General features: G+C 44.2%; 1 protein-coding gene across 3 annotated transcripts; it reads left to right on the top strand.

The window, feature by feature from the left end:
* The first annotated feature begins 2,425 nt into the window (after positions 1-2,425).
* On the top strand, positions 2,426-9,963 carry LOC146567377 (receptor-type tyrosine-protein kinase FLT3-like). Of its 3 annotated transcripts, none has more exons than XM_085287190.1 (13): positions 2,426-2,674; positions 2,753-2,877; positions 2,989-3,100; positions 3,606-3,754; positions 3,943-4,121; positions 4,318-4,420; positions 4,502-4,679; positions 4,818-4,918; positions 5,023-5,137; positions 5,221-5,423; positions 5,501-5,607; positions 5,894-5,938; positions 9,143-9,963. In XM_085287190.1, the coding sequence occupies exons 1-13, from the start codon at positions 2,667-2,669 to the stop codon at positions 9,659-9,661; spliced, it is 1,944 nt and encodes a 647-aa protein (XP_085143316.1). In that variant the 5' UTR covers positions 2,426-2,666; the 3' UTR covers positions 9,662-9,963. The 3 variants fall into 3 exon arrangements, with proteins under 3 accessions (XP_085143316.1, XP_085143314.1, XP_085143315.1); XM_085287188.1 differs by having other exon boundaries at positions 4,282-4,420; positions 5,474-5,607; positions 5,894-5,988; positions 9,143-9,312; XM_085287189.1 differs by having other exon boundaries at positions 2,428-2,674; positions 2,756-2,877; positions 4,282-4,420; ... (1 more) ...; positions 5,894-5,988; positions 9,143-9,312.
* Positions 9,964-10,898: the final 935 nt, after the last annotated feature.

Genomic DNA, 10,898 nt, shown 5'->3' with positions numbered 1-10,898 from the left:
ACAACTGTGATTCTTCATGTAATGAGTGAGTAACAGCTTCTCATCTTCTTTCTTCTACAATACTCAAACAAACTCTGTTTGATCATAAATGAGTGATAATAAAATGAATTTAATTGTTTTCTTTGATGTTGTTTAGAACGTCCAACAAAACCACAGCTGATGCTCGATGATGTTGACGTGTCAGATACTTCCCCGCTTTTTAAGTGCATCTCTGAGGGTTTCCCAAATCCCAGAATCAAATGGTCTGGGTAAGATGCTTTAGAATAGCAGCACTTCTTAATGTCTGACTTCAGATTAAATCATTTAGAGGGATACTTTCACAAGCTTTGGTAATAATGTTTTTCATAGACACACCAACCTGAAAAATATGGGTATTAGACAAGGTTTGATAATAATATATGTCAGAGACACAGCGCTCTAAAAATATCGTTTTACACGACTAACAATGGGTTTTTTTCTCTGTTTGAACAATAACAAGGATGGACAATGGAGTTTTAAGGGTAGTGACGGAAGGACAGAGAACACAATATCAAGCACTGAATATTATAATAGAGGAATGATGTGCTGTGCAACCAATGCTGAAGGACGAGAGTGCTCCCAACTGTATGACTACGGTAACTGGATTTAAATGAACTAATAACAAATTTAATACATCCATAAATTATTACAGGAGTTAATTTGAGTAAAATTTGGTTCAAATACTTGAAGTGAAAGTAACAAAACTGAGATTCACTAACTAATCTCAGAGAAGCAAATCACAAATGTTGACCACGGTATATCTTTCTGACTTGAGGCCCTGATGTGTGTTTCAGACTTACAGAGCAGCGTAATGAACAAAGATGAGGTATCTAATGTCACCCTGAGCGAAGGTCAGTCTCTGCTGCTTCGCTGCAGAGTTACAGGATTCAGTCTGAGATCACCTGTGTGGGAGAAAGGAGGAAAACACCTCCATGTCAGGACATTATCATGTAAACCAGAGAAGGAGGAGGCGGTACAGTAATGTCCTGTAATCAGGGAGAGTTTCCTTAAACTTTCTTGTTATGTTTGTCAGAAAACTGACCGACCTCTTTAATATTCCTCAGTCTGAGACACAAAGTACTTCATTGATAATCATCCTCACAAATAAAATCTGGGCCAAAGTGTATCATGTTATCTCTCCTGTAACATTTATCTCCAAAAAAAAAAAAGTCTGTACAACTAGATAAGTGTAGACAAAAAAACCTTTTCATGAGCAATTCAGTTGAAGTCCAGCACACTATGTGCTCAGTGCTGGGATATTGCTTGAATTACAAGATTTCAGTCAGGAAGCCTATTGGCAGCATCTATGCATCTTCCTATGTTACCTCAGAAAGATCTTCCTGATTGAGGATTCCAACAGGAAGCAAAACAGTTCCATTTAGGAGGGACAGAGAGGCACCCTGGGATAATTCCCCATCGCCCGGCAGACAGTTTTGTGTGATCAGGTAAGGCCAATATTTCAACCCTGTTTGCATTCATCTGTGGTCTTTTCCTGTGTTTCTAGTTGGAGGTGCTGTATTTCACCCGTGAAGGCAGTTTACCTATTCGATGTATGGAGTAAGTTACATTACCAGTACTTTCTTAACATGACCTCACTTTTATAGCTAAAGGTAAGTTGAGTCCTGTTATTCTGCTTGTGTGTGGATCACTTTGTGCAGATAAGGAGCATTCTTTCTCAAGCCAGTTTCGCTCTCCTGGCTCCCAAGTCTGTGCACCACCAGAGCTCAGTGAAAAGACTTCTTTTCTTAAGGACACATTTATGTTGAGTTTCCTCTTTTTCCCTGACCTTTTTTTTTCTTTTTAATAATAGTTTGAATAATTGTTTAAACTAAAGATTCAGTTTTCTATCTCTCCAGCTGTTCTGCTGCTGTGTGCTGTTGGGCTGCTCTGCTCTGATGATGTGAAGACTCCAGTCTGTGTATCCAGTCATGAGGTAAGAGCTGTTTTAAATAAACACTGAATTCTTTGATAAGCCCCTGTTGAACAGTCATAACTCACATTGATATAGTATGGCATTGATCTAGTAATCAGTGATTATTTTACAGTTTCCTAATAAAGAGGAATTAAATGTTGGCTCTTGTTTTTCAGGCAGCATGTTTGCTACCAGCTGATTATCTGAATCCATCTGGTCCCATCAGTAAAGTTTTGGCTGTGGGTAAGTGTCAGAGGATTTTTGTTTTTAAAGGTTTTATTATTCATATAATAATCAGCTAAGAGTGTTTATATTTCTGTCTTGTACTCAAACAGCTGCATATTTTAACTGCTGGCTCTCTACTCTATAACGGAAACTGTTTGCCTTCTTATTAAATGTCAGCAGCAGGAAACCGCCACCCAAGAGTAAGAAACGACCTTGTGGAGGATACAAAGTTCTTGAGAAATCACACCTGCTTGCTTGACAAGATAAGCATGATATTTCCTTTTTTGTATGCTTCCTGCTGTGTATAAATAAAGGCAGCGAGCTGCTCCACGGGTGTGAATCTCTGTTGAGGTTTCACCCGTGCACGTTAAACTGCTGAAGTGTCTGAGTGTTATTTCATTACATCTGAGTGCTTGATAAAAGAATCTCTAACAGTGAGAAACTCATCATCTCCCTGGAGGGCCTCTCTGAATCTCTTGTCTGCCACTGGATCAGAGGAGAAGACCGAGTAATGACAGCGTAAGTGACCGTCTGTGTTTCTGTTTGGGTGCTTTATATTTCTATGTATTTAAACTGAGATGTTTCCTTTAACCTCAGCAGAAATGGGAGTCAGTCCATGGTCACATCACAGCTTTCTGAGACAGATTCAGGGGAGTACACTCTGACCTGTGAATCCAACAATGTCACCATGTTCTCCACGACTGTGATTCTTCATGTAATGAGTGAGTAACAGCTTCTCACCTTATTTCTTCTACAATACTCAAACAAACTCTGTTTGATGATCAATGAGTGACAATACAATTAATTTAACTGTTTTCTTTGATGTTGTTTAGAACGTCCAACAAAACCACAGCTGATGCTTGATGGTGTTGACGTGTCTGATACTTCTCCCCGTTTTAAGTGTGTCTCTGTGGGTTTCCCAAATCCCACAATTACCTGGTCTGGGTAAGATGTTGTCTTTTACATTTGTATGCAAACTTTAGAATAGCAACACTTCTTCTGTCTCATTTTAGACTGGATCATTTAGAGGGACACTTTGTTGGGATCTGTGGTTAGGATAGGGTATCAGACAGCACAAGAAAACAGCAGGTAAGTTGGGGGAGGGGGGTTTCTCATGGAAAAGTGGAACATTCACATAAGCAAAGGAGCCAGGCTTCACTGTTTGTAGTTCAACTATCCAGCAAAAGAGTCTGCCACTATCTTACGTACGGCTACAAATGAGGATATCAGGAACATGTATGTGATTTTTCGCACAGAGGGCAGCAACACGAGACGAGTACCACACCTGCAAAAAAAAACACCACCACCCCCAAACCCAACTCCCACCACCACACACATACAGATAGTTAAGAAGAGAGAGTGAGTGTGCAAGAAGAAAGAAAGTGGTCAAGACTGAGGGACTATGACAGTTTCCCACCACTAATAATGTGATTTTTCTCTGTTTGAACAGAAACAAGAATAGTGATGAGGCAAAGATGTTTAAGGGAAGTGACGGAAGGAAAGAGAGCAAAGTATCAAGCACTGAATATTATAATACAGGAATGATGTGCTGTGCAACCAATACTGAAGGACAAGAGTGCTCCCAACTGTATGACTATGGTAACTGGTTAGAAATTAATTAATAAGATGTTAAATAACTCCACAAAGAACGTGTCCATATATTGTTACAGGAGTTAATTTGAGTAAAATTTGGTTCAAATAACTTCACTTCAAGAAGATCCAGAGATTCACTAACTAATCTCCGAAAAGCAAATATTTCTTACTTGAGGCCCTGATGTGTGTTTCAGACTTACAGAGCAGCGTAATGAACAAAGATGAGGTATCTACTGTCACCCTGAGCGAAGGTCAGTCTCTGCTGCTTCGCTGCAGAGTTACAGGATACAGTCTGAGATCACCTGTGTGGGAGAAAGGAGGAAAACACCTCAATGCCAGGACATTTTCATGTACACCAGAGAAGAAGGAGGAGGTACAGTAATGTCCTGTAATCAGGGAGAGTTTCCTTAAACTTTCTTGTTATGTTTGTCTGAAAACTGACCGACCTTTTTAATATTCCTCAGTCTGAGACACAAAGTACTTCACTGATAATCATCCTGCAAATGATCATTATTATGGGGTTTTTCTTCCAGATGTGCATTAAAAATGACTCATATTTCGGTGTTCAGATGGCCTACCTGTCCATCAGATCAGTGAGAGAGGAGCACAGCGGCACATACACCTGCACGAGTGCAAATAAAAACTCAAAGTCTGTTCATGTTCATGTCTCAGGTCAGTAGACTTCATTTCATGTCATTATTATTTGAAACTGTTCCCACTGAATAAATCTGGTTTATTCTTGTGTTTCCTCAGATGAAGGTTTCCTCTCTGCACAGCTGGATGAGACCAAGATCATATCAGCTCAGGAGGCATCCAGCACCTGCTTGCAGGCCACTGTTTCCTACCATCCTGTTTTCCAGCACTGTTCCTGGGAGACTCCTGACAAAAACAGGACTAAATGTGTCAGGGAGACATGGGTAACACAGCACAGGTACTTCAATGACGCAAACTGTCATCATATGGAAGTGTAAAACTATTCATTCATTCATGTTTTTCATGAGCAGCGACAGAGAACTATGCTGTCTGGTGTAATCATGTGATATGAGGACTGTAATGAACTGTTTCTCAGGACTGTGAAGCTTTGTGATCCACTCATATCAGGAGATTATAAATTACACCTGGAGGCTGGAGGACAAAAGGAAACAAAGACCATATCAGTGTGTGTTGTAGGTGGGTTAATGTAACCTTTGTTACAGTTTTATTATTACTTAAATTTAATTATCATTTATATTTAAAATGTGAGATTGTTTGAGATCATCTGATTTTTGTTCCAGATGAACCAAAGTTCAACTTCTTGTTTAATAAGGATGATGGTACCCTCAACCTTGAGACTGTCAGTCTGGTGCCAGTAAACTATACCTGGATGTTTTGCTCTGAGTTCAATCACAGGTATGATTACCTGCACAGCCGTTCAGCTCAGAGAGCATTTTAGCTCTGATTATTTAAACTCCTTTTATTTTGTTTCACTGCAGCTGTGAAACAGACTCATCCTGGGATGAGGTCCCAAATGCATTTAAAGCAGACTCTGATGTTTCCTGCAACAAGCCGATCAAGAGCTCAGTGAGACGAGAGCTCGGGGATGGACATCATTTAAAGTTTTGTCTGACAAACTCAGTTGGCTCCTGGTGCCAAAGTTACCACATAATCATCCCACCTACAGTCCAGTACTCTATAGGTAATAAAGAGTATTTGCATCAGAAAATATTTGATGAAATTCATTTAAAGCTGTCATGCTCACATTGTCGTTTGTAGGTAAACAACCTCAGGATATCATATTCCTGCTGAAAGCAGGCAATATAACTCTCTTTCTCGTTCTGGTAGTAGTCAGCACAGTGCTCATATTCTTCATCAAAAAGAAGGTAAATATATTCAGCTTTTTTAACAAACACAAATAGAAGAGGGCACCAAGTCATTTGTCTTTGCAATATAAACCTCAGTATCAGCCTTCGAGGGAGATTAATTGAATCTTTCATGGTTTTTGTTTGTTTCATAAGAGTTTGGTATCTCTGTCACAGTAATGTATTTGTGTAGCACTTTTTAAAACACAGTTATAAAGTGTTTCGCACTCAGGATAAAGCTGTCATATCCAACAATGGTCATGTTTTCAGAAGACTGTGTTCAGTTTTTAAAAGGTTTATTTTACAGAATTTCAGATCAACGGGGGAAAGTCTGGAGCTACAAGAGTCTCGGGTGCGTGTGTGTTCACCGAACGAGAACAGTCTTCTGCTAGAGAAAAACAGGTGAGAGATATTTTATTGGGATGAGGATTTGAGGTTTTACTTGAATATTTTTCCAGAGTAGCTGGAGGAGTAAGTAGAAGGCCAGAGTCTAAGGATTCACTGGACCTGGTAGAGGACCCGAGCTTGAAGGATAAACCGCCCGCAGGGGCGTGCTGGGTGTTTTTATATATAAAAACACCCAGCACGCCCCTGCGGGCGGTTTATCCTAAGATAGCTAAGATACTGCGCAGGACCCTCAAGCTCCCAGGCCTCTGGTAGAGGACCCGAGCTTGAAGGATAAACCGCCCGCAGGGGCGTGCTGGGTGTTGGTTTATATAAAAACACCCAGCACGCCCCTGCGGGCGGTTTATCCTTCAAGCTCGGGTCCTCTACCAGAGGCCTGGGAGCTTGAGGGTCCTGCGCAGTATCTTAGCTGTTCCCAGGACTGCGCTCTTCTGGACAGAGATCTCCGATGTTATTCCCGGGATCTGCTGGAGCCACTCGCCTAGCTTGGGAGTCACCGCACCTAGTGCTCCGATTACCACGGGGACCACCGTTACCTTCACCCTCCACATCCTCTCGAGCTCTTCTCTGAGCCCTTGGTATTTCTCCAGCTTCTCATGTTCCTTCTTCCTGATATTGCTGTCATTCGGAACCGCTACATCGATCACTACGGCCGTCTTCTTCTGTTTGTCTACCACCACTATGTCCGGTTGGTTAGCCACCACCATTTTGTCCGTCTGTATCTGGAAGTCCCACAGGATCTTAGCTCGGTCATTCTCCACCACCCTTGGGGACGTCTCCCATTTTGACCTCGGGACTTCCAGGTTATACTCGGCACAGATATACCTGTACACTATGCCGGCCACTTGGTTATGGCGTTCCATGTATGCCTTGCCTGCTAGCATCTTTCACCCTGCTGTTATGTGCTGGATTGTCTCTGGGGCATCTTTACACAGCCTGCACCTGGGGTCTTGCCTGGTGTGATAGACCCCAGCCTCTATGGATCTTGGCCTCAGAGCTTGTTCTTGTGCTGCCATGATTAGTGCCTCTGTGCTGTCTTTCAGTCCAGCTTTGTCCAGCCACTGGTAGGATTTCTGGATATCAGCCACCTCCTCTATCTGCCGGTGGTACATACCGTGCAGGGGCCTGTCCTTCCATGATGGTTCCTCGTCTCCCTCCTCTTTCTTGGGTTTCTGCTGCCTGAGGTATTCACTGAGCACTCGGTCAGTTGGGGCCATCTTCCCAATGTATTCTTGGATGTTCGTTGTCTCATCCTGGACTGTGGTGCTGACACTCACCAGTCCCCGGCCCCCTTCCTTCCGCTTAGCGTACAGCCTCAGGGTGCTGGACTTGGGGTGAAACCCTCCATGCATGGTAAGGAGCTTTCTTGGGGTGGCTGTAGCTCAGGTGGCAGAGCAGGTCAGCCACTAATCAGAAGGTCGGTGGTTCGATCCCAGGCTGCATCCTGGCTGCATGCCAAATGTCCTTGGGCAAGATACTAACCCCGTGTTTGCCTACTGGTGGTGGTCAGAGGGCCCGGTGGCGCCTGTGTCCGGCAGCCTCGCCTCTGTCAGTGCGCCCCAGGGCAGCTGTGGCTACAATGTAGCTTGCTATCGCCAGTGTGTGTGTGAATGGGTGAATGACTGAATGTAGTGTAAAGCGCTTTGGGGTCCTATGGACTAGAAAAGCGCTATACAAATGCAGGCCATTTACCATTCTTGTCTTTATGTCAGTGGCTTCTATCTCCTCCTTTGGCCAGCCTATTACCCCAGCAGGGTACCTGATCACGGGCAGGGCATACGTGTTGATGGCCCGGATCTTGTTCTTACCATTCAGCTGACTCCTCAGGACTTGCCTGACCCTCTGCAGGTACTTGGTGGTTGCAGCTTTTCTAGCGGCCTCTTCATGGTTCCCATTCGCCTGCGGGATCCCCAAGTACTTGTAACTGTCCTCTATGTCTGCAATGTTGCCTTCTGGTAGTTCAATCCCCTCAGTTCTGACTACTTTCCCTCTCTTTGTTACCATCCGGCTACACTTCTCCAGTCCGAACGACATTCCAATGTCATTGCTGTATAGCCTGGTAGTGTGGATCAGTGAATCGATGTCTCGTTCACTCTTGGCATACAGCTTGATGTCATCCATGTACAGGAGGTGGCTGACAACTGCTTCGTTCCGTAGTCTGTATCCGTAGCCAGTCTTGTTAATGATCTCACTGAGGGGGTTCAGGCCTATGCAGAACAGCAGTGGAGACAGAGCATCTCCTTGGTAGATCCCGCACTTGATGGTGACTTGTGCTATGGGCTTGGAGTTGGCCTCTAGTGTTGTACGCCACATCCCCATTGAGTTCCTGATGAAGGCTCTTAGGGTCCCATTGATCTTGTACAATTCTAGGCATTCCAGTATCCAGCTGTGGGGCATTGAGTCGTAGGCCTTCTTGTAATCAATCCAGGCAGTGCACAGGTTGGTCAGTCTGGTCTTGCAGTCTCGGCTGATTGTTCTGTCTACCAGTAGCTGGTGTTTTGCGCCTCTGGTATTCTTGCCAATTCCTTTCTGTGTCCCGCTCATGTATTGACCCATGTGCCTGTTCATCTTAGCCGATATGATGCCTGACAGGAGCTTCCATGTAGTACTGAGGCAGGTTATTGGTCGGTAGTTGGAGGGGACCGGTCCCTTCTTGGGGTCCTTGGGGATCAGGACCGTCCGGCCTTCAGTTAGCCATTCCGGGTGTCTCTCGTTAACTAGCAGCTGGTTCATTTGTGCTGCCAGACGCTCGTGGAGTGCAGTCAGCTTCTTCAGCCAGTAGGCGTGAACCATGTCGGGCCCTGGTGCTGTCCAACTCTTCATACTGGAGACCCTTTCTTGGATATCTGCCACTGTGATGGTTACTGGACCCTATATATATATATATATATATATATATATATATATATATATATATATAAGCATTATACCTGAAGTACAATATGTTTTATTCATTAAAAGAAAAGCTTGTAATCATATATTTGTGTTAATCATGTGTATGTGTCACGGGGTGGAGAGGGACAAGTTACCTAAGATATTTTTATTGTGCATGTTTGGTTGTGTTTTACTTTCTTTAATATTGTATAGTGTTGTATTCTTATGGGTTTTATTGCCTGTTTTATGGTATTCATCGGTGACTTGTCCTGGAAAGTCTCCGCCCCTCCTTGATTATGAACCCGACACACCTGTGAGGTCCCGGAGGCCAATAAGAGTGATGGGAGACGAGAGAGAAGAGACTGATGGTGGAGTGAGGACTGGGAGAGTGAACGGTATCAGGCGGTGGCGGCGGCCACAAGCCCAGACGGGCTGGTGCCGGTTGGTTTGCCACAGGAAAGCGGTGGCAGAGTTGAGAGCTCTGCCCATTCGGGAAACCGGAACAGAAACATTGATAGGGCGGCGAGACGCCGCCGGGTTTTCCCTTCTAAGGCGGCTAGAGTTGGCTAATGCAGGCACCAGCGCGGAGAGCACCAGCAGGAGGACCAGCGCGCAGAGGCACCAGCGCGCAGAGAGCGACAGTACCAGCGCAGAGAGCGACAGTACCAGCGCAGAGAGCGACAGTACCAGCGGGGAGAGCGGAGACAGCACCAGCGGAGGCTACGAGACGGCTGTGCCGATTTCCAGTTTTAAAGAAGCGGCGGGCGGAGTTGAGAGCTCTGCCCACCCGGGGTAAGTCTCTGACTTATCCCTTTTTTATGAAGTAAATCTGTCTGGAAAGAATAGTGACTGCCGCTTCCTCTCCTTCTTCAGCATATCAGGACGTGAGTGCGAGAGGGAGGCGAGGACTCCGCTGGTTCCTTTGGTTATACCACTTGCTGGATTTCTTAGCTCCCTGGGACTTTTAGGTCGTGGCGCAGGCCACTGGACTTTTTAATATTGTGTTTTGTTGACTTTTATTGTGCTACCCCTTGGCCAAGGTTGTTTTAATTCATTTTGCATTTTTAACTATAAATAAATTATATTTTTAATCATACAGTTTTAAATCGTGGGCTTTCCCTTGGCGGCTCCACTGCTCACTGGAGGAAGGTTTCCTTCCTTCACACAAAACCACTGTGGAAGTAAAACCAGCCTTCCGGTGTTCCAGATCTACTGGCGTTTAGATCAACTGGCGTTGGTCGAACAGATGTGTGGCATTCTTGCGTTTCAGGAGCTACTACCGACAAACCAGCAAAAGAACGCCAAATGTGTCACCTGTGACGCTTGTGAGGTTGTCTCAAACACACTCCGTCAGTCTTGATGCTGTTGAACAACAAAATGTTTAAAAATGTGGCGAGTTTACCTGGTGATATCCTCATGCGCAACGCGATCACGAAAACAGCAAACAAGTAATACCACGCCGATGTTGTTCACAGGACAGCAAGAGTAAACGATCGGGAGACTCTTGTCGTCGTTATCGTTCCCCTCGCACGGTTTATTTCTCCGAATTCAAGGTTTTTGCTTCACAACTAAAGCGAGCAGTTTACTTTGTGCACTAACATGGACTCGAGTCAACCAGCGCCACCTCTGGCCAAGTGCCACAGCCTACAGCCAGATCAACTTGTGACACACATCTGCAGCACGTTTGATTTCGTTTCATGCACAACACATTTGTACCTTTCAATTGTGTCTGTTTGTCCCTAACCCTAATGATATCATATATTCCTTATTGGCCTACATTTGTACAAAATTCCAAATTATATACACAAAGTCATAGAAATCACCACTCCAATTGGTCATCATGATTTTGATATTCTTGAAAAATGAAATACGCCTTGGACAAATATGACACGTCAATATTTCATTAGTGTTGTCACATCACATCCTGTAAGCATCGTTTGTCTGTGTCCTTTCTCTGGAAATTAATATTTCCAGCCAATATAGGCAATCCATCAACATGGCTGGAGAGTTGGTAGTTATATACAGTCTGTATA

Source organism: Mchenga conophoros, linkage group LG9 (genome assembly GCF_057382185.1).
Source record: "Mchenga conophoros isolate Kocher_MC1m ecotype Shallow Benthic linkage group LG9, M_conophoros_male_GT1.1, whole genome shotgun sequence".
NCBI classification, from domain to species: domain Eukaryota; kingdom Metazoa; phylum Chordata; class Actinopteri; order Cichliformes; family Cichlidae; genus Mchenga; species Mchenga conophoros.
Note: the sequence above shows the minus strand (reverse complement) of the source record. Positions and strands in the feature narration are given on the sequence as shown.

Excerpts from the sequence above, each read along its gene's own strand:
- LOC146567377 (XM_085287190.1), top strand. Across the intron at positions 3,101-3,605 it reads CCCACAATTACCTGGTCTGG|AAACAAGAATAGTGATGAGG; the intron begins GTAAGATGTTGT and ends CTGTTTGAACAG. Across the intron at positions 5,608-5,893 it reads TATTCTTCATCAAAAAGAAG|AATTTCAGATCAACGGGGGA; the intron begins GTAAATATATTC and ends TTTATTTTACAG.